Source organism: Mustela putorius, unplaced genomic scaffold (genome assembly GCF_011764305.1).
Source record: "Mustela putorius furo isolate JIRA1106 unplaced genomic scaffold, ASM1176430v1.1 tig00003834_pilon_pilon_pilon, whole genome shotgun sequence".
NCBI classification, from domain to species: domain Eukaryota; kingdom Metazoa; phylum Chordata; class Mammalia; order Carnivora; family Mustelidae; genus Mustela; species Mustela putorius.
The window spans coordinates 23,533,162-23,558,299 of record NW_025421987.1 but is presented as its reverse complement, the minus strand read 5'-3'; the positions used below and the strand labels follow the sequence as shown (position 1 = coordinate 23,558,299).

Here is a 25,138-nt window from a genome sequence, read left to right as displayed (position 1 = left end):
GAAAAACTCCCTCTTAAGGCATGGTACTGTAAAAGCCATGGTACTGTAAAATATCTTAGACTAGATTCTTAAATGATGAGACACCATAGACAATGAAACTCTGGAAGAGGAGTGGTCATCATAGACATTCTAGCTCTGATCAACCTCACAGGTGGATTTAGCTACATTAGTGATCTTTGCTTACCCTAAAACAAAAGAACTACCTAGTTGAGTCCTGAAAAATAATAAAATAGGGTTATTTTAAGCTAGTAAATTTTGGGTTCTTTTATCTCAGTAACAATAGAAAACTAAAACATACCACTTACCAAAATGCTTAACAGATAAGTAGTTACTCAGAAATATAAATAGCTCAAATAAATTAGGTGTTCTAACAAAACAGACCACAGGAATGATACAGAGGTGCTGTTTTTCCTTCTCCAATTACACATACACATACACATATCTCACATTACATATGTGACCATATACTATATGAGCTATGATTTTATTCATGTAAGTTCTAATTAATTGGCCATTGAGCTTACATGTAATTCAAATGTTTTGTTGTGAAATAAATTGTTGACAGATGGCAATAGAATCTGACAAAAATTATCAAAAGGAAATAAAGAAGCAGTGCAAAACATCAAAAACAGACAAATAAGTATTCTCAAATGGAGACTGGTAGGGCAAGTAGTGGTAGTGCAAGATACCTCTTTCTAAAAATGAGGTCTCTACATCCACTCCAGCTTCCCCTGCATTTGTAAATAGCAACTTGTTGTATTAAATTGGAACCAAGCAGATGCGAGTGTTTTTATTAGTTCTCCATATACTTTATCATGAGTTGATTAGAACCACTACTTTATTTATGGATAAGGAAACTGTGATTTCAAAGCTAATAAGCCATGGATTTAGAATTCAAGCTTAATTCTTTCAATTTCTGCCATCCACTATAAGGAGATGATGAACATTTATACTGTACCCACTCTTTCATGTTTCTATAATCAAATAAATTTTAAAATGATAACAAGCCATGAAGACAGATGACTCTACCAGTAGCTCAACACAGTCTGATAATGATTTTCATTTGTCCAAAATCCTCTTTACCCAACAAATGAAAGAATTTTAAGGCATATAAATAAGAATGAAATTCACAGAGTAAACATATTAAAAAAATCCTCTAACCATCAGTAATTGTCACTACCTCTTATTCTATGATTAATGACATAAAAATACAAATATTTAATAAAATCTAATCACACAAGTCCTAAGAATTATTCTTTGCTTATTTGAAATTCTTTAGCCATACTTTTATCAATGATTGTCCAGTATCGACCTAATTTCAAATGTGGCGAAACTACATGTTAGCATCGTGTAATGTTTTATCCTCAGCTCTTGTTATCCTCTTTATCCTACTGATTATGCTAATATTTCTTTAGTTTATTTTCCAGTGTATAGAAACATTTTAGAAAGCCCCGTCAAAGAATAATTTCTGACTATTCCATTCTAAATCCTTGTTATGGGTGAATAAAAATTTTAATTTAATCTGTATTGGTAAACGTCAATGAAAGATCTTTTAACAATTAAATAGTGGAGGAAAGCTGGTTCATGCTTTATAAAAATTATACTACAGATTCTATGCAAATATTAGTATTTTTAAACAACCAAACATAACCATCATTGGAAACTCAAGTGAGCTTCCACATTCAAGAGCCCAAGGGTTTTATAAATAGATAAAACCTTTAAAAATTCACATGTATTTTTTCATGATCTTTACATGCATATATTTTTTCTTATTTTTCTTATTTATTATTTATCCTTTTTAAAGAACATGAATATAGCAGCAACAAAGAAGTCAGTAAATTCAATATGGCACTACAGAAAACAAACTTATAAACCATCTACCATTAAAAGGAAATATCTGTATTGTGTTACTATTTCTCAAGCCATAATTTTATTTCTATATGTATACATTTATTAGATTAATAAGTCCCACAAAATTATTCACATTAAAGAAACAAATCTTCCATCTTGAAAATTATAGGTATTTTATTATCATAACAATGTGAAAGGTATGGTTCTAAACCCAATTAGCATTGTGTTGTGTTAATATTTCCTGACAGATATTACACAATTACTATTATAACAACTAAAAAGTAATTTGTTATATGGCAGGAAATTGTACTTACTAGTAGCAAAAGATAGGGGCACCTGGATGGCACAGTCTATTAAGTGTCCAACTCTTAGTTTCCACTCAGGTAGTGATCTCAGGATCCAGGATGGTAACTGTCTCTCCCTCTTCCTTTGCCCTTCCCTGACACACATGTGTGTATGAGTGTGTGTGTGTGTGTGTGTGTGTGCATGTGCATGCATGCATGTGTTCTCACTCTCTCAAATAAATAAGTCTTTAAAAAATAGTAGCAAAAGATAAATTAAGATCTGACACAGTCAGTATTCAATTACCAAACACATAACATCTGCATAAACTATCCTGTATGTTTTTGAAACATATATGTGTATTCCTCACTTATTTAAATATAACTTCATCTTATCTAGGTACTATTCAATTAGACAATTAAACATGAAAGAAATCATTGTTTTCAAACTATCTTTAAATGACACATTCTCTGTAGGTCATCAAACATGAAAGCTGAGCAAATGTCCATTTTGAATCCCTTTTGTTTTTTGTTCCTGCTATTGATGTTGTTTTACTTTAAAAAATTAGGTGGTTATAGCCATTCATAATCACCTGTACATTCTATACACTGTAATGTAAAATAATGGCTTAACCATTTCCTCAATATGGAGGAATATTTGTCATGGTATACAATTTATTATACATTTTCATATACCCTTTCTAGGAGGAAAAATAATAAGAAACTATGTAATAGTTCATAATTTCTTCCACAATCAATTCTGCCAATAATAGCATTTGAAAATGTATTATTTGAAAATAAATGTAAAACAAATTTACCTGTTTAAAATGTCACTTAAATGCATGAGAAATTGAGTGTTTCATTCTTACCGTGACAAGAACCTTCGATTTCTTCATATCCTGTACTGCAGATACACCTTCCAAGGGGAACCAGCCAATCTCCATCAGCTCCACAATATAGTTTAGGAGTATCACGCTCTTCTGCACTCTTCACACAAGAGCCCCTTACTTCAACCAAAGAAGAAGAATCGACCCTTGGGATGGTGTCAGGAAACATAGCCAAGTTTCGAACAGTGAAGGGGCACTTTTTGTAGAATACACGGACTGAGACCAGGGCAATGCATGCCCCAATGTCTTGAAAAGCCAGATAGAATCCTTTCCTTTCTATAGGCCCCACCTCACGAATTTCCGTGTTTAGTTTCAGGATACGATCACCCAAATCCATCTGGGTAAAACTTTCATCAGCAGCAATTGTGTCAATCTTTGTATACTGGCTTGGCTTGAATTTAATTCCATGGGACTCATCTGATTCCACATAATACAGATTAAATGTTTCTTTGCAAGTCCCCAAAACCCATGGGATGCTGTTACAATCCCTCAATGTAAACTTCATTTCCACATAAATTTTCTGAGCTGCATCACGGGAGATCCAATTTGTACGAAGCCAGTTGTTTTGGTTTGGTTCCATTACATTGCACACCTGGTAGGTATGAATGGGCCTATTGTGTTCATCCATTTCAGTGATAGCATCCCACTGCAAAAAGAAAAAAAATTGAAATGATTATAAAACCACAGTGGGTTAAACAGATATGATTACCTCCAAAATTTTGTTTGAGCAAAGAAACCTAAATAAAAAGGATAGAAATGAAAGTATCCAAAGCAACAGTACAGAAGGATTTTAGCCATGAACCTCTGGTTAAGAGTGTATGTTCTGGACATACCATCTGCCTTGGTGTGAACCTTGCTTTCCTAAATATTAGTTGTATGATCAAGGGCTACTTACTTTTTACCTCTTGTTTCCTTAATTGTAAAATGGAGCTGATAATAGTACATGTTTCATAGGGTTGTTGTAAGGCATAATTTACTTAATATATGTAAAGCAAATAAATAGTTCTTGGTACACTGTATAAAATAAAATAACATCCACTATATGATTAAAGAAATAGACTGATGACACACATACGGTGGTTACCCACCTGCCTCAATATCCAATTTGCCATAAAGTGACTTATATTTAGCAGTATTCAATTAAATATTTGCATGTCTATCTGACATGCCATAGATTTATTCAAGAAATACTTATGAGACACTATTCTGGACACCAGGAATATAGCAGCAAACCAGCCAAACCCTGCTTTTTTGGAGCTTATTTTAAGTTAGGAGACATGATAAAACCTGTAAATGAGTCAGCTTAAAAAAATGCTTGAAAGTACAATGGGGAAAATTAAGTCAAGGAGATGGAGAAGAGGGTTGACATTTTAAATCAGGTGGCCAGAAAATGCCTTACTGAGGTGGTGACGTTCAAGTGATGTCTTGGAGGTGAGAGAGAACCTTGCCAAGAGGAAATAGTAAGTACAAATACCCTTAGTCAGGAGTATAGGAACAGTATGAATGGGCACTGGACACACACTACCTAACAGGACAGAAAAGAGAAAGGAAAAAAATAGAGCCTTTATAAGCTTTTTGAGCACTTTAGCTTTCACTCTGAAGGCATCACTGCATTATCTTCACTTCTACAAGGGTACTTTGAGCATTCTGCCATTTATTTGCATAGAAAAACTGTTTATCCTTTTTTAAAAAATTTAATAAAAATCCCAAGTATCTTGATATAAACTGGCATTGTTGGTATTTACACATCTAAATATTAATTACAAATTACAAATTGAGACTGTTATTGTATTTTATTTGTTTAGTAACAGTGATAATTTTCAATAGATTAAAAAAAAAGTCTGATAATTTTATAACCTTTTTGGGAAAACATGCCAGTCATCATAGTTTCTCATTTCTATTAAAGTATCCTGGAAACAATAAACTGTTTTCTATAGTGATTAAGTACTTTATTTCTTAATATCATACTTCAGTGATTTATAATAAGATTATTTAACACACCCTGTTTGCAGTTTCTTACCTTAATTGGCTATTGAGAGTCACTTAATTATAAAAAGAAAAAAGTTCAACCTAAAAGCCTTTGTAAAAAGCTCCATCAAAGCAGAAAAGAAAGAAAGAGAGAAAGAAAGAAAGAAAAAAAAAAAAAAAAAAAAAAAAAAAAAAGTAAATAAAATGCATTTCTAAGTACTGTAAAAAAAAAAAAAAAAAAAAAAAAAAAAAAAAAAGACTAGTTGAATTTCAATTAGCAGTTTCCAATAGAATAGCTACTTTCTTCAGTCTATAGGACAGTAACGATGCTAACCACTTTCAGTATCTACTGTACATTTCTACAAAGAAATAATTTATCTTATCATGCAATCTTAAAAACCATCTGCATCTAAAAATTTTGTTTATAAGCTTCTAACTTGAACTTCGTAGTATATTTTCCAAAAGAAACAGTAAGTTCCTTTGGAACTGTGGATATAGTTTTGCAAAACACCCTTGATAAACATGAGTTAGCCAATAATCTCATAAAGATACATGCAATTACCCATCTAAATGTTTTTCATCCTAGTGATCATAGGTCTTATCTGACTCTTACATTTAAGTTTAAGGCAAACCAACACTATCATAGTTCATTTATTTATTTATTTATTTATTATTTATTTAAAGATTTTATTATTTATTTGACACAGAGAGATCACAAGTAGGCAGAGAGGCAAGCAGAGAGAAAGAGAGAGAGAGAGGAGGAAGCAGGCTCCCTGCTGAGCAGAGAGCCCGATGCGGGACTCGATCCCAGGACCCTAAGATCATGACCTGAGCGGAAGGCAGCGGCTTAACCCACTGAGCCACCCAGGCGCCCTCATAGTTCATTTTAAAGGCACACTAACCATTCAGAATATAAGCAGTGAAACAAAATGCAAATAATAGAATCTATAAGCTAATGAAATCAGTACCCAAAATTATAAGGATTTCACCCATTGGAGAAACTCCAAGATACTTAACCAAGGATTATTCTAATTTTGGAAAATTTTCTAATCAGAAGTGATTTTGTTTCTCAGGAAATGCATATAATTATTATGGTCTACTTTGCATTCTATACTCTCCCACATAGAAGTATGGAACTATATTCTCAATAAATTTTATTTGAATAATTATATTTTGACACCTTCACAGTACACCCTTTCATATTAATAAAAAGTATTAACCATGCTCATTACAACCAATTCTCCCAAAATAAGAGATTTAACTAAAATGTCAAAAATTGCCTCTTGTGAAAAAAAATTCTGCTCATTAGTATCTTTATTTAAAAATGTGTGGGTTTGGGGGAAAATGTTTTGATGGAAAGAAAGGTCAGAAAGGTGAATAATATAACATACATTCACTGAATAAAAAGTTATCTGAACCAAGGGATGAAGAAATGACAAAATATACACAGAGAATGAGAAATGTGGTTCTTCTCAAAGACACTCCATAAAGATTCTTAATAAAATGGTGCATCATTTTCTTGGTTAAATTTGTGATACTCAATGGTCAGTAGCATTTCTTCTCCCTTTAATTTTTAAAGAAGAAGTCAGAATTAGATTTGGTTACCAAAATAGATAAAAGAGATCAAATGTTAAAGTTCATCTTATCCCAAAATATGGAAAGAAACTAAAATTAGATTTTTAAAATTGAATCTGACTAATCAAAAAAGAATATCAATTCAATATTGGTATAAGATCTAAAAGACTATGAATTTTACTAAAAATATTAAAATAAGCAGATGCAGAGATAGTATTATATTATAATCATAATATAGCCTTCAGAAATATTGCATATACACAGTTATATTTTCACTTACACAGTTCCATAAACTTTTTGCTATAATTTTCAAGTACTAAAATAAATAAAGCCTCTTAAATTGTGGCGTACTCCATAAGAATGGGAATATGAGGGCTCACAGATCAGATGTCTAAATATGCTAAAATGATAAGACATTCTTTAAATCAGATTGAATTCTAAGCATGTTCTCTTTGTCTATATTGCAAAGATACCTTCATAAAACCATGGAAGGTCAGGTTCAAATTTAAAACACTTGGCCTTTAGGGGCCCCTGGGTGGCTCAGTGGGTTAAAGACTCTGCCTTCAACTCAGGTCATGATCTCAGGTCCTGGGATCAAGCCCTGCATCGAGCATGCTTCCCCCTCTCTCTCTGCCTGCCTCTCTGCCTACTTGTGATCTCTGTCAAATAAATAAAATCTTAAAAACAAAACAAAACAAAAACACTTGGTCTTTGAAAAAAACTAACTTTTGGTACTGCATCAAAATAAAAAGCTTCTGCACAGAAACAACCAACAAAAATAAAAGACAACCTACTGAACAGGAGAAATCATTTGCAAATGACATATCTGATAAAGGGTTAGTATCCAAAATATATTTTAAAAAATATATGCATCTCAACACCAAAAAAACCCCAAATAATCCAAATGAGCAGAAGACTTGACCAGACATAGTCTTGTATGTCTTCCAAAGAAGACATACAAATGACTAACAGACACATGAAAAGATGTTCAACATCACTTGTCATTGGAGAGATACAAATCAGAACCACAATGAAATATCATCTCACACCTGTCAGAATGGCTAAAATGAAAAACACAAAAAACAAGTGTTGATGAGGATGAAGAGAAAGGGGAACACTTTTGTATTGTTGGTGGGAATGCAAACTGGTGCAGCCACTGTGGAAAACAGTATGGAGGTTCCTCAAAAAATTAAAGAGAACTACTGTACGATCCAGTAATTTCACTCCTGGGTATTCACCCAAAGAACATGCAAACACTAATTTGAAGATATATATATATACCCCCTATGTTTATTGCAACATTATTTACAATAGACTAAAGAAGCAGCCCGTGTCTCTCAATAGCTAAATGGATATAGATATGGTATATATATACAATGCAATATTATTAAGCCTTAAGAAAGAATGAAATCTTTCCATTTGCAACAACATGAGTGGAGTTAGAGAGTATAATGCTAAATGAAACAAGCCAGTCGGAGAAAGACGAATACCGTATGATTCTACTCATATGTGGAATCTAAGAAACAAAACAAATAAACAAAGAGCAGGGGAAAGGGGAAGAGAGCCAAGTTAAAAACAGTCTCTTCACTATAGAGAACAAACTGATGGTTACTAGAAGGGAGGTGAGTAGGGGGATGGGTGAAATAAGTGAAGGAAAGTAAGAGTATTCAATCTGATGAGCACTGAGTAATGTATGGAACTGTGGAATTACTTTATTGAATACCTAAAATTAACGTAATACTATATGTTATCTATACTGGAATTAAAATTTAAAAATTTTACATGTAAGATTTAAAAAATCAAATAGATTACTTGTCCTTTGAGTTTTATGTTAGCATGTGTAGCTCATAAACAGACAGCCCTTAACCTTAGTCCCACTTCTATTTCCTTCCCTGATTCTAACTCTATCCCATGTCATGAAAGGCTTCACATATGCACATATATGAGCATCCCAGCCCTAATGTCAAGCTGTGCCCTTCTCTGCCACAAAAAGCTGCCAATTTTGGCCCTTCCATCAACCTAGGTTGAACATACCAGGGGCACAGTACAACCACTGGAGGATGGAGCCAAATAAGTGATGGAATTCTTTAAAGAGCTTAGATCCTACACTTTCCTTCTGTGCAACACTGTGGGTCAGACCCCAGAATTTCTTGGTCAGATGGACTCAAGTTTTCTTTTAAGGAGAAGAACGAATACCAATTAATATGTAAGACTAGTCTATATGCACACACTTTTTAGCAACTATAACCCTGCACCTATGTTCAATGGGTAGAAGTTTTTGCCCCTATGTAAAACAAACACATAATTATACTATAACTGTGAAGTACTTAGATGTACATATTCCCCAGCTATTGCAGAAACAAAATGAAAATCTGTATCAAACCTGTTATTAATTCTGTTATTAAGTCAGTCAACTCTGTCAGCTGCTTGCTTTTACATAATGGGTACTGAACCCAAAATACTCTGACTCCTTAATTTCATGCTTTTTAAAAATACTTTTATACAGGACTTGAAATACCAACATAAAACAGTTTACTAATACATTATGTATAAAAGAGCTCCGTATTGCCAAAATCAAACCACATATCCTTCTGCAGAGTAGAATATCTTGCAAATTGTATCCGTTCTTCTGGCCTGGATGAGTAGAATGGAGAGTTTCTTCTGTCACATGGTAGTTTTATAAGTCCTTTCTTTGGATCAAGGAGTGGACAGATAAATTACAAAATGATAATTGGAAAAGTTTTGTAACTTGGAGTATTCTGCTCAGTGAGAAGTTTTGGTTAAGCAAGAATCAGTTGTACACCAAAGGGTTGGTTCTCTCTTTTCTAAACTTCAAGTGTATCTTGGATTCACGGTCTCCTGAGGGTAACTATTTTGTATACTAAGTTTATACTTGTCAAAGCTTTTTCACAAATGTTAATTGTTTCTCATCAATCTAATAAAGCAAAATAAATATTTTCATTTTTGTATTACTGAAAAGGAACTCAATATTTAGGAATTACTCATTGCCCAATGTTGCATGGACCAAGGGCTGAAACCAGCCCTTTTACTTTTGTTTTCTGCAATTTATGATGTTTTGCTGGCATACTTACTGGCCTGAGAGAGAGTGCCCCTCCCAAGGCTAGCCAATTAGAGGTAGCAAAGAGGCCTGAGCCTAGTGCATGTCTTTCATATGCAAACCAAACAAATCTGAGTCAATGACTCCAGCTACTTCCTTATTTAACTCTCTAGTATACTAAAATAATATTTTCCCTGCCCTTAATTATCCCAGAGCTCTGGGATAATTGTTCCTAGATGCCAGGTAACTGGAGACCACCTCTACAATCTAAAACCTGTAGGAGTTATTCCAAATACCTAATCCTAAACTCTACTCTGCCCTACCTTGCCTTTCCCACAGAAAACCCAATAAAGACACTGGCTCAGGCTTTTTCCTCATCCTATCTTCTGCCACTTGATGAAAACCTATCATTTCCCCTGTGGCCCTGTGTGGCATGTGTTTACTCCTTTATTGAATCCTGTGAATATAATAAATTTTGTTTTTCCAAGTCTAGTTCTGGCTTCCTCCAGGGGCCTCACTGGACTTTACCATACCATATCCAACATTAACATTCTTAGAACAAACAGCTTATGGGTCATGAGAGTCTTCCTGACAACCCTTTAGAGGGCAACTGATTTTTGTTTAACCAAAATTTTTCACTGAGCAAGACACTACAAGTGGTGAAGCTTTCTCTATTCATCACATATAATTCATATATCTACTCTTTGATCTAAAAAAAAAAAAGAACTCATAAAATTACCATATGACAAGCTCTCTCTCTTCTATTCATCCAGGCCTTAAGAGTAAATACATTTTGCAAGATATTCTACCCTGCAGACGTATGTATTAAAGTAATTAAACAAGGATGCCATTAGACTGAGGTGGCTCTAATGCCTTTGCAGACTACTTAAGCAAACTGAAAACTAAGCTATACTAAATTCCTATAAATGCCCCAAGGTTAAAAAAAAAAAAAAAAAAACTATGAACAACCAATAACAATTGTGAAGCCAACCAGGCTTTCCCAAATAAGGTACCCACTTAAGCTACAGACAATCAAATAATTTTCTTGCTTTGCTTCCCCATCTGCTCTATAAAAGCCTTTTCCCAGCTCTGTTAGCAGAGTGACCCTTAACCACATTTGGTTTGGTTCGGTTCAAACTGATGCTTATTCAAATACACCCTCAGAAAGTTTAATATGCTTCAATTTATCTTTTAATCCACAGCATAATTTGAGTTTTGCTCTAATGATCTCTTTTCTACAATATTTATCAGTGAGTTGTTTTATAATATTAGTAGTTTGTCTTATATAAAGAATATTAAAAAACAATATAAGATGGAGGAGCTATAATATTCTGAGTTCAGTTCCTATTATGTAAAAGTAAGTAGCTGGCAAAATTGACCAACTTAATTGCTTTTTATTTTTGAGATTTTATGTAATTATTTGAGAGAAAAAGAGAGCATGCACATGAGTGGCAGAAGGGGTAGGGGAAGAAGGAGAAATAGGCTTCCCACTGAGTAGGAAGCCCCACATGGGGTTGGATCCCAGGACCCTGGGGATGGTGACCTGAGCTGAGGGCAGACACTTAACCCACTGAGTCACCTAGGCGCCCAGAATTGACCAATTTAATTTCAACTGCAGAACGAATGACAAGTTTGATTATTTCATAGTGTAATATCTTCAGTTACAAGGATCATGTACATCTAAATATTTTACACTAGAGAATGTTACGTGTGTGCTTGTTTCAAACAGAAGCAGGAACTTTTATACCCTGGAAACACTTAGTACAGGGTTAAAGTTATCAAAAGTTTGTGCATATGACTTACTGCTTTACAGCACCTAAGCATATTTCTTCACTAATGGATCTCTTGGGCAGCCTCATTTAAAATAAATATTTCTTAGAAGTGACAGAAAGTCTAAAGAGCTATGAACAGTACTTAACCCATTTATGCCTGAGGTTCTCTAAAAACCCATCCCTATCCACACAATGTGAATTTTTGTTTCCATAGCAAGCTAAATAAACTGGGCCAAAAAGCTGGATTCCTTTTGGGCATAGAAAATTAGAACAGGGAAATTAATTCTTAAAGCAATTAGCAGTCCTTGTAGAATCAGACTTCTTTCTTTTCTCAGAGAACAAAATAAGGAAATCAAATAGCCTTTCTAGGCAAGAATAGACAATTTGTTGGTAAATTGACCCACGCTTCTAAACTGCAAAGGTAAATCTTTCAAATTTTTAATTTCTTCACTCTGAAAATCTTTGGACTTATCAGGAATATAAATATTTATTTCAAAAATAAAGGTTAAAAATTTAAAATAAAAGCAGATAGTCTGTTTCTCAGCATAGAAAGGGCTCTTGGTAAGGTAATCATAATTTCAAATAGTAGTATAAGTCCTGATTACTTACTTAAAAAGCATGGTTCAAGAAAACTTGTAGAAAAGGAGAGAATTACCCTCATACTAAGATTTTCCCCTCTATATCTCCAGAGAGAAAAAGGAGGGAGGGGGGAGACCATATCCTAGAAATCTTAGGGCTCTAAACAGCTTTAGGGCTGGTCTGCTTTATGTAAAGAAAGAAAGAAAGAAAAAAAATCAGTAAAAAACAAAGTTCAATATGCTGATTGTAGGGATCTGGGAAGTTAGCACTCTAATAACACTGAAGAGTGAGAGGCTATTTTAAAAAAAATACTTTGAATTTCACGTTTACCCTGTACCTTCCAAGTGAATAAGTACTTATTTATATGCATATGAAATTGTTTTTCTCTCTTCTCTTTTCTCCCTACCTTAAAAAAAAATCACATACCTCAATACTACCAGACAGTCTAACATTAAAATGACTAAGTCTTAAATATATTTCTGTTTCCATTTGCAAAAGATCCCAACTATAAGCTAGGAGATAAATATGTGGTGAAAAATATTTTTTTATTTACTTCTTTAAATTGTGGTTTTGATAAATATAGAATGCAAAGATATACAAAGAAAATAGAATATAACAAAAGATCATTTCAAAGATACAGAATCTGAAAGAGCAAAGGCTTTTTTGTTACCGACCATTACATTGGCAGTTGATTAATTAATAAAGCACTGAGATAGCCTATTATTCAGACTTTTTCCAAAGGTAAAAGATAATCTAAAGATAGATTAAAGGAAAATGAAAACAACAAAAAAATCATGATAATCCTATAATATTCTATGTATATCTTGTTACCAAGTGTTTTTTATTATGTGACTGTAACTAATTAGTCCTTAAGATTGAACTAAATTTAAATGAGAAGTGAAGACAGGGGAAGAAAAGCTTCAGCATTGTTCTAAGAATGATAAAAATAGAAGATCTGAGAATGAAGACCAGCCTTCATTTGGCAAAATGGTACATATTTGATTTGTTCCAAACACTCTACCTTTTACCATGTACAATCCAAATAAACTAAAGCTGTTGAATGCACTTAGCATCTCTTTACGTAATGTTGTAGTGGCTTAACTTTTAAATCATAAACATCTAATATTCTCAATCAAAGAAGAGCTTGTTAAAGGGGCCTTCTTATTCTAATGTGGTATTTTCCTCAGAAACACTTAAATATTCACTTTGAGTCAATATACTGACATAAACTTAGAAAATTAGTGTCCTGAATTCTGCTGCTAGGCATGTAGTTAATAACATAAATCTGTTTTTGCAGCAGAAAAATGAAGGCTCTGCATTTAAATGATAACTACTTTCAGAGAATAAAACAAGAAACAAAATGTATCATGTGCAGATACATTTCTATATCACTTTGGGCAAACATAAAACTTTTTTATTAGTACTACAAAGATACTTAATAAAAAAGAAAAGAATGAATCAATGGCATGTTTAGAAGACAACTGCCGAGACTAAGTAAGTTTTATCATTAAATTTATTATTTTTGGTGCATTTGTCCTATTAACAGGACCAAAATATTATAGGAAAAAAGATAGTTTCCATTAAGAAGAAATGATTCTTCCCATAAAAATTAGCATATGAAGATTAAAAATTCCTTTTTTAAAAAGATTTTATTTATTTGACAGAGAGATAAATACATAAATAAAATCTAATAAATAAATAAATAAAAAATAAATAAAATAGATTTTATTTATTTGACATAAGTAGGCAGATAGGCAGAGAGAGAGAGGGGGAAGCAGGCTCCCTGCTGAGCAGAGTCCAACATGGGGCTTGATCTCAGGACCCTGGGATCATGAACTGAGCTGAAGGCAGAGGCTTTAACCCACTGAGCCACTCAGGTGTCCCGAAGATTAAAAATTCTTAGAGTCTATCTCCTGCATGTCTGAAAGCTTAATTGCTTATAAAAATTTGAGATTTTTCCCTTGAACAATGAAGAAGCTGTAAATATCATCTTTAAATAAGGATTTCTGTCATCTTTAAATAAGGATTTCTGCAATAAAGATATGGTAAATATTCATCCTAATTAATCTGTCTTTATATTCAACAATATATGAATACCTTGCTAGTTTCCAGAGGACTTTGCAAATACAGAAAACATAAAAATCCTGGTTTTATATATGAGGACACAGGCTTAAAGGAGGGAGTTGACTTCTTTAGTTTACAAAGAAAGGAAGAGTCAATACCACAAGTATCTGAAAAGACCTATTGGTCCCTATGGAGTCTTTGAACTAAAATAAATTTAGATAGCTTATAATTTTTGTGAGGGCAGGCACTTTGTTTTGTTCATTACTCTATCCTACTACCAGGGAGATACAACTCCAGGATTAGAGTAGGGTCTATGTATTTGCTGAATGTACACACGAATAAAAGAAGGCTTGAATACTAAACCAATTCTGAATGCTTCTACTAATGGGAGACCCATTACTTCTTAAATCAGGATTCTAAATGTCACACATTGTTGAGAGAGATATACACTTTGGGCAATCTCCTAAATTAATCATCTTATTTTAGAGCTTTCATTGATGACTTGGCTGAACATAAAAATATCAGGTGACTTAACTGAAGCCTACAAACATCAGATGAGTCAGCCAGCATTATGCTAGTAAACAAGAGTTTATGTTAGGATGAAGACTCAAGTTTAGAATGGAGATGTGCTCTGTCTCTATGTGTGTGTATATGTTTTCAAGAGAGAAGGAGGAAAAGGAAAGGAAAATGGTATCAGGAATATGTGTTTACACCAGTTTACAGAGAGTAAACGGAGCAGCTGAAACAATACCCAGGCTACTTGGGAGGTATCCTTCAATGGAGAATGACTTTCATATAATAGGGATAATTCACTGATCTAGTCGTCTATCACTGATCTAATTACTAATAAAGTCTATAGCCCTGATTCTGATTTTCTACTTTCACTAAAGATACAATATTTAAGTATATTAAATTAGGAATTGTTAAGTCTTATAAACAAAAAGTATGAAATAAATGAATATTCAAACTGTGCATGTTAATGTAAGTTAATGTAAATCTCTAAGAGATTTCTTCTTCATTACAGAAGAAGATGATTAGTGAAAGAGAAAGTATTTAAGCATATCAAATGTTGCTGAAAAGTTCAGTATAATAAAGATATCACAATATCTACCAGATTTGTTAACAGAGAAGTTATGGCAGCTATGACAAGAAAGGTTTGGTCCAGTGCCAGTTGGGCAGAAATCTGGAGAAGAGTGCTTTCTTATTATAGACATGCAACATGTAAAATAAACTTGTAGATTATTCCAAAGTAAGAAGATGATTCTGTACATATCTTCTTAGTATGTTCTGATCCATATTTTGTTTAACACTTTACAAAAATATCAATTTTCACTTGTTTTTTCAAATATATTAGACCTCCACAATTCAATCAAAACTATAACTCTACCCAAGACTACATTTCCATGGGAATGGTTCCTGATAGGTCAAAACTTGACATCAAAGTCCTATCTGTAAAACTATGCCTAAAGATCATTGGCCACGCCAGTGGCTCCAAACATACTTGTCTGCATTAATTAACTGATATAAAGATATGAATTACATGTGCCATAAATGTATGTCTGACTTGAATAAAACTATAATAAGTTAAACTCACTGACTTTTCATATTTATACTCAATGATTCTTAAAGCATAAAAGGGTGTAAATAGTGGGAAAAGTATAAAAGCATAGGCATGATTCTTTTCAAATAACTCTGTGGGACTGATTTCTAGTTATTAAAAGATTATTTTAGAATAACAAGTTAGTAGTAATTAGAAGGAAAGTTTTATACTGCTGAGCCAAATTGGGAATTTTCCTCTCTACCTTAATCTCTCAAATTAGTAATGACCTACAGTATAGTTTAGATGTATTACAGTCTTTCTGTAAAACTATTTAAAAGAACTGCATGCCTTTATATAGCATCTGACACAACCATTACTGTGCAATAAGCCAGACAGTGTAATAAACTTACCCTGTTATTTCAAACAACCTTTAGAAAAAGTTCCATTAATCTTTTCTTAGGAAAAAGAAAAAAGCAAAATAATATTTGAAGCTAACTAAATAACAATGCTTAACAACCGTTCACCCTGCAAACTTCAAGGAAAAAAATTATCCCTGAATATTACATATTATATTCTACAGAATAGTAAACTAAAATTGCTGTTAGCATAGTAATAAAACTTATGATGCATCACACAGAATTTTAAGGTCATGTTGGGAACATAAATCTTTCAGCTCTGAAATATATTATATGGACCCAATGAACTTAGGCATTTCTGTATTAAGGGCTTTATAAAAGACAAAAATGATTGGATAGTAATTATCATGTATACTTCTGATTGATCCAATATTTTTAAGAAATAGAAGAACATGAGGTATTCTCAGTAACTATTTATGAAATATTTTATGTGGATACACACTTGAAATACACAAAAATATTTACATGTCTCTGTGTGTTTGCTTACATCACATTTTTTTCTATGCAAATACATAATTCATAAGCCCAGTAAGCAAAACATTGCATAATTCCTAAGTAGATAAAAATCAAAAGGACATAAATTAAGCTAGGTACTACATATAGTTAAATAGATATGATTCCCATAGTTAAAAACTTACATACAAGCTAGCATCATGTCTAACATTTACTTACAAGATCTAACACAACTAAAAATAGGCAGTATTTAGACACAGAAATATAGTAAAGTAGAAGACAGAAGAAATTACAGATGAAAGAGTCATAAGGGGGAGTGAAAAGAAAAAAATTGTAAACCAGCATATAAATGGAAAGTACAGAAGACAAAATATACATATCAGTAATTGCTAAATATCTACTTTAAAAAAATAAAGCCTCACAAATTTTACAGTAAACAAAATCTAACTGCAACCCACAGTACCTCTTTCAAGTTTTCTTCACGCACATTAATTTATTTCACTATTTAGAGTGTTCAGCCCTACTCTGTCACCTGTTCTCAAATTTAAATACAAAAATATATAAAAGTGCTTGGCAAAAAAAAAAAAAATCTTCTAATAACTAAAAACAAACACCCACATGAAATAGCAACTGTGACACAACTGCTTGTTGCTAATAAGAATAACCATACAAAATAACACCAAAAATTTAGGAGCAAAAGGACTTCATAGAAAAAATATTGGCGGGGTGCCTGGGTTGCTCAGTGGGTTAAGCCTCTGCCTTCAGCTCTGGTCATGATCTCAGGGTCCTAGGATCCAGTGGGCATTAGGTTCTCTGCTCAGTAGGGAGCCTGCTTTCCCATCTCTCTCTGCCTGCTGCTCTGCCTACTTGTGATCTCTGTCTGTCAAATAAATAAATAAAATCTTAAAAAAAAATTGGCATGACAGGTACCAATCATGAAAAATTTGATAATATATTTAAGAATTCTAAGAAGGTATTTAAGCCATGGATCTAGCAACTCACTTCTAGAATTTTATCAGAGTAATGTTTAAAAAATAACTGTGGAGTGGTGAAATGAAAGAATGCCATTTAGTCATTAAAATTCATGTTGCAAAGAACATTTAATGGCTTAGAAAAATATCCATGATATGTTAAGTGGAAAAACTGAATTAAAAAGAAAGTTAACTAGGCTGGAAGATGATGGCAGAGCACAAGGTCTGTCGACTAACCCTGACCCATGAATATAACTAGATAAATATCAAATCTTTCTAAGAAACTAGAAATTGACCTCAAGATTGACAGAACAAATTCCACAACTAAAGGCAGAGAAGAGGGCATATCAGAGAAAGTAATAAGTGTGGAGGCAGTTTGGGAGAGAAAGCCTCTGTGGTGGAGAGGGAACTGTTGTATCAGAGAAGGGAAAGAAACACACAGGCAAGCACAGGGAAAATGAATCTCCATAACAACTAGCTTGCAAAATGGGAAGGACCCAATTTTGTCACCTCTGGCAACCAGTAGGGCTTAAAGCCTAGAGTTTTAAAGGTCAGTGAGTTGGCTGAGATTCAGCCCCCTGAGCATTGTGCTACTCTTGCAGAGAAGACACACAAACAATCCATGAACACAGAGCATGGAAACAGCTATCTGAAGAGCTCCTGGGCCTAAGATGGGGGAGGTTATTCACCCTTTTCAGACAGCATCCCAGAAGGATAGGGTTCACTGAGATACCCCTCTAGGAACAAAGAAACTGGTTTCTGCCATTTGCCTCCTTGACTCCACTACATAAGCAAAGAGCCACCTGCTGGAACCAGCACAGCAATGACACTTCCTATATAATTTGCGTACACCAAACAACCTCCACCCCCCACCCCCACACACACCCCTGCCAACCCTGCACTCTGGGAGAACTGTCCCTCCCAGTCATGCTTACCACAGTCCCAGCATGGCAAATGTCTTTCCCCAGAAGACCTGCCCAAACTCCTGCTCACACTTTGTCTTCTCCACTGGGGAATATTGCAGTGCCTCCCTTCCAGTGGTGATGCTGATAAGTCTTATTTCACAGACCAGAGCACACCTAGTTAAAACATGCCACATTCAGATGCACCCAAGTGCCTCAGTTGGTTAAGTCTCTGACTCTTGGTTTTGGCTCAATTCATGATCTCATGGTCATGGGATTGAGCCCAACATCAGGCTCACGCTCAGCACTGAGTCCACCTGAATTTTCCCTCCTTCTCCCTCTGCCGTCTCACTCATGCTCAATCTCTCTCTCTCTCTCTCTCAAATAAATAAATAAATCTTTAAAAACAAAAACATGTCACCTTCAGCCAGGGACCAGCACTCCACATAACAGGCAAAGACAGCCTCTGCAGAGGACGGCTTGAAGGATAAAGCATCTAGGACAAAACAGCAGTGCACAAGCTGTACACACTGGAGACACACCTAGAAGTGGCAGGCCCTAGGGAACAGGGAAAACTACACAGCAGAGCACTATAGGCCTTCTTCATAAGGCCATAACCTCAAGAACAGGAGATGTAGCTGAATTTCCTAGTGCACAGAAATAGGCAGAGTGACTCTGAAAAAATGAGAAGGCAGAGAAATTTACCCCAAATGAATGAAAAGGACAAGGTCAGAGATCTAAGTGAAGCAGCTATAAGTAACATGCCTGATGGAGTATTAAAGCAATGAACATAAGGCACTCTCTGGACTTGCGAAAACAATAGACTGCATCAGTGAGACCCTTAACAGAGAAAAAGAAATAACACAGCATAGATAAAGGGCTTAATAAATGAAATGAAAAACATGCTTGATGTGATGAACAACAGTCTAGAAGAACCAGAGGAATGAATTAGTGACCTAGAGGACAGAGTAATGGAAAGGAATCAAACTGAACAAAAAAGAGAAAAAAAGAATTATGCAAAAGGAGAACAGACTTAGGAAACTCAGTGATTCCACAAATCTAATAACATTCATATTATAGGGTTCCCAAAAGAGGAGGAGAAAAGGAAGCAGAAAATTTATTTGAAGAAGGCTAAAAACTTCCCTAATCTTGGAAAGGAAACAGATATCCTGATCTAGGAGGCACAGATAACTCTCATCAAAATCAACAAAAGCAGATTTACACCAAGACATACTGTTATAATGAAATTGGTACAATACAGTGCTAAAAATTTTTAAAAGCACCAAGACAAAAGAAGACAATAACTTTCAAGAGAAAACTCATGAGACTAGCAGAAGATTTTTCAGCAGAAACTTTCCAAGCCAGAAGGGAGTGGCATGATATATTCAAAGTGCTGAATGGGAAAAATATGCAGCCAACAATATTCTATCCAGCAAAACTATCATTCAGATTAGAAGGAAAAACAGTTTTCCAAACAAAAATTGAGTTCATGACCACTAAACATGCCCTACAAGAAACATTAAAAGGGACTCTTTAAGTGGAGAGGAGAGACCAAAAGTAACAAGATAAAGGTAGGAAACACAAAGGGAGTAAAAATGAGTATTCCTGTAAAAAATTAGTAAAGGAATTCCACAAAATAAAAGGATATAAAATATAACTATACATACCTAAAATGTAGAGAGGAGATAAGTAAAGAACAGGTTCAAACTTAAATGACCATCAACTTAATACAGACTGCTATATGTAGAACAGGTTATATACAAACCTAATGGTAACTATACATCCAAAACCACTAATAAATATGCAAAGAATAAAGAGAAAGAAATTCAAATATATAACTAAAGAAAATCAGCAACCTATGAAAGAAAGACAACAAGAGATCAGAGAAAATCTTCAGGAATGATCACTAAACAAGTAATAAAATGGCAATAAATACATATCTACCAATAATTACTTTGAATGTATATGGACCAAATGCTCCAAACAAAAGACACAGGGTTATATAATGGGTTAAAAAACATGACCCATCTATATGCTGCATGTAGGAGAGTCATTTTAGACCTAAAGACACTTATAGACTGAAAGTGAAAAGATGGAGAAAGACTTATCATGCAAGTGTCTGTTAAAAGAAAGCCAAGTAGCAATATTTATATCACTAAAAACAGAATTTAAGGGGTGCCTGTGGGCTAAGCCTCTGCCTTTGGCTCAGGTCATGATTTCAGGGACCTGGGATCAAGCCCCACATCAGGCTCTCTGCTCAGCTGGGAGCCTGCTTTCCCCTCTCTCTCTCTGCCTGCCACTCTGCCTACTTGTGATCTCTCATTCTATCAAATAAATAAATAACATTTAAAAAAAATAGAATTTAAAACAAAGACTATAATAAGAGATAAAGATGGACACTTATCTTTAGCCCTAACCTTAACCCAGACAAAGACACCACTCATAAATAAACAAATAAATAAATCAAAACTTAAAATTAGCAGAAGGAAGAGGAAGTAATAAAGATTAGAACAGAGATAAATGATATAGGAACTATTTTCAACATTTTGAGGAACCTCCATGCTGTTTTCCGGAGTGGCTGCACCAGCTTGCATTCCCACCAACAGTGTAGGAGGGTTCCCCTTTCTCCGCATCCTCGCCAGCATCTGTCATTTCCTGACTTGTTGATTTTAGACATTCTGACTGGTGTGAGGTGATATCTCATTGTGGTTTTGATTTGTATTTCCCTGATGCCGAGTGATATGGAGCACTTTTTCATGTGTCTGTTGGCCATCTGGATGTCTTCTTTGCAGAAATGTCTGTTCATGTCCTCTGCCCACCATAAGTGACTCTTGATCTCACAAAACAAATTGAGGGTTGCTGGGGGGAGGGGGTTTGGGAGAAGGGGGTGGGATTATGGACATTGGGGAGGGTATGTGCTTTGGTGAGTGCTGTGAAGTGTGTAAACCTGGTGAATCACAGACCTGTACCCCTGGGGATAAAAATATATGTTTATAAAAAATAAAAAAATTTTAAAAAAATGATATAGGAACTAAAAAAAGAAAGAAAGAGTCCAATAGAACAGATCAATAAAAACCAGGAGATGGTTCTTTGAAAAAAATCCATAAAATTGATAATCTCTGGCCATGACTTATAAAGAAAAAAGAGAGAGAGAGAGAGAGAGAGGTGAAATAACAAACAACACCACAAAAATAAAATCATAAACAAATATTACAAAACACTATGCCAACAAACTGGACAACCTAGAAGAAACTGATAAATCCCTAGAAGCATATACACTACCAAAACTGAAACAGGATGAAACAGAAAATTTGAATGAGTCAATAACTAACAAGGAGATTGAATCAGTTATCAAAAAACTCCCAAAAATAAAAGTCCAAGACCAGATGGCTTCTGGGATTCACTTAAAAAGAGTTAATATGTATTCTTCTCAAGTCCAAAAAATAGAAAAAGGAAGGAAAATTGGTAAATTCATTCAATGAAATCACCATTACCCTGATGTGAAGAAAGAGGAACCCTCTTGCACTATTGGTGGAAATGAAAACTGATGCAGCCACTCTGAAAAACAGTATGAGGTTCCTCCAGAAGTTAAAAAATAGAACTATCCTATGATCCAGTAATCACACTACTGAGTATTTACCCAAAGAATATGAAATATCAATTCAAAGAGATATATGCACCCCTGTTTATAGCAGCATTATATACAATTAGCCAGATTATAGAAGCAGTCCAAATGTCCTTCGATTGATGAATGGATAAAAATATGTGATATTTACTAAATAATATACAATGAAATATTATTCAGCCATAAAAAGGAATGAAAATCTTGGCATTTGCTACAACACAGATGAGGCTAGAAAGTCTAATCCTAAGTGAAATAAGTCAGTCAGAGATATGGTTTCACTTAAGAAACAAAACAAATGAGCAAATTGAAAAAAGAAAGAGACAAATCAAGAAACAGACTTAATTATGGAGAACAAACTGATGGTTACAAGAGGGGGAGTAGGGGAGGTTAAATAGATGGTAATTATGGAGTGCACTAGTAATTGCAGGTGATATATGGAATTGTTCAATCACTATATGTACATCTGAAACTAATATAACACTGTATGTTAACAGGAATTAAAATAAAAACTTAAAAGAAACATGCTAATAAAAGTAAAATAAAAAATGAGTTAACTATAGATTCTATTTTTAAAATATATATGCATATTTACATAAGTTATATACAATTTATTATATATTATATAACCTAGGTTTCATAAAAATATTATATAATAATAATGTGTATATTTACATATATATCCACATATTCACAGAGAAAGTACAAATACCGACACAAAGCTGGCAAAAGATCTCTTAAAAAACTGGAATAACAGTGCAGGTGTTATTTCTCAAAGAAAGAATTATCAGCTGATTTTACTTCCTTTTTCATGACATTAATTTTTAAATTTTCCATAACTTTATGCTTACATATAGAATGGAATCTATATTCCATGTGTCAATACCAAATTATTATTAAAAATAGTTTCCAAGCCTAGTTCCAAAAGTCTTCCTATTTAATTCTAGTTAACTCATATATTTCTGATAATAAAAATATAACAATTTTATTTACTAAAAAACATCAACAAATTACTCTCCTAAAAAAAAGTAACAGCAATGGCAACAAAAAAAATATGGCTTAAACTTGAGAGCAGAAATGTAAATGTCTCAAATTCCTACTCTAATGGACTTAAATATATTCAACCAAATTTGAAGAACAGTCCATTCTTATCTGAGACATTATTAAGTATTGTCTCTCAGCTTCAGAGGTAACTTTCTGTACTTTGCTTTGTGGTGCTGAACCCCTGGAATCACATTTTTCTTTGCCAGGTGGCTCCCTGTGAAGCTCTTAAAAGAAGTTCTGAATAAATAAATAGAAAGCATCTAATATTCTTGGATGGGACACTACAATCTGTGATAGTCATGGAATGATTCAATAGGGTAAAGATATCCATTTTCCTCACTTTTATCTGTAATTAAATTGAGTTCTAATATAAAGACTATCTCATTATCTTTTGGAAACTCAGTAACATTCTGAAGTGTATAGGAAAGGATAACATTTCAAGAATAATTAAGTTATTTTTTAGAAAAGGTCTTTCACTGGTATGACCTGCCCTATTGATATTAAAATACACTCTAATTCCAGTCATAAAATTTTGTATATTAGCACATCAACAGGCAAATGGGTCATGAAACAATATAAAGTTCAAAGATCATGTTCATATGGTAAGTAAATATCAAACGATGGGTGTATACACAATCAGTGCAATTGATGGGCTGTTCAGTAGAAAAACCACTCAATATATGAAGAAAAATAAAATTGGATTTCTGTATAATCCCGCATAAAAATGTTGATCCCCAAAGGCAACTGATCTAAATATAAAAGGTAAAACTTCAAAGTTAATATACAGTGTAAACAAATATCTTTGTGTTAGGGAAAGACTTCTTAAACAATAACCTAAATTACAAAATGTAAAGTGAAAAACTGGTGAATTTGATATATAAAAAAAAAGGATTTTTACTGAACAAAGGACACCATGGTCATTATTGGCAGGTGAAAGAGTTGGATACTTTTTTGGCAGTGATAATACTTAGAATATCCAGACTACATAAAAAATTCTTGCAAATCAATAATAGAAATCCAGCATTCCCAATTAAAAAAAAAATAACTGAGGACATAGAATAATGCCAAGTATAGGAAAAGATTCACAAACTCATTAAAGCTTAAACTGAAACAGCAGTGAAATAACATTTTAGATTCATTAAGATAGACAAAAATGAAAAAGCATTATCTTGTTGAGTACTGTCAGGAGGCAGGCAAGGAAGAAACTTCATACATTGTTGGTGAGGAAACAGATTCTTGCAGCTACTACAAAGGACAATCTTCTGACACTTTACGTATGTATATACCCTAATACATATAAATTCATACACACATTCACAAATACATAAATTGCACTGAAATATTCAGGTCTATAACTGGAAATATAGATGTATGTTCATCATAGTGTGATTTATGGTCATTGGAATTTAGAGGTAATCACTGGAGATAAGTAAAATGTAGTGGAAGCAAACACTGACATAGTACATTTACAGCAGTTCGTATTGAAAAGAGTAAATGTACACTGAGCAAAAAAGACAGATCTTAAAACATAGGGCTGATAAAAAATAGAATCAAAATGAGATCTGCAATCTATACAAAAATAATATATTCATGTGATAATTTACATGTCTAAGAATGTACACTAATTAAAGGTTTTCAACTCAAATACAACAGAGTAGTTGTCTATGGTAAAAGAATAAGAATATGAATGGGAAGGAGGATTAAATAAATAAAAAAAGAGAGGACTTACATAGAATAATGATGATAATATGAGATTTAACTAAGTAGGTAAAATGTAGAGGAAATCATAATTTGGTTCTTCTAAGAGACTCTTCTCTTCCAGGAGGTAAAAAGATTTAACTAGATCTCATTTCTATTTTTTCAAAATTTTATTTCAATTCAATTAGCCAACATATAAGTACATCATTAGTTTCAGATGTAGTGCTCCATAATTCATCATCTGTGTATAACACCCAAAGCTCATCACATCACATGCCCTCCTTAAAGCCTATTACCCAAATGCCCCAAACCCCCACCCAATTCCCCTTCCACAACCCCTCAGTTTGCTTCCCAAAATCAAGAGTCTCTCATTTCTTATATAAGAATAAACCGTGGGACGCCTGCGTGGCTCAGTTGGTTAAGCAGCTGCCTTCAGCTCGGGTCATGATCCCAGCGT

General features: G+C 33.7%; 1 protein-coding gene across 3 annotated transcripts in view; it reads right to left on the bottom strand.

Annotated features, from left to right (window-relative positions):
- EPHA6 (EPH receptor A6) overlaps positions 1 to 25,138 on the bottom strand; it is an 887,146-nt gene that overhangs the window by 696,252 nt on the left and 165,756 nt on the right. For all 3 annotated transcript variants that reach the window (XM_004773009.2, XM_004773010.2, XM_045088243.1), the window contains one exon: positions 3,002 to 3,665. In XM_004773009.2, the coding sequence (XP_004773066.1) occupies positions 3,002 to 3,665 (664 nt within the window). The remainder of the gene's footprint in view (positions 1 to 3,001; positions 3,666 to 25,138) is intronic.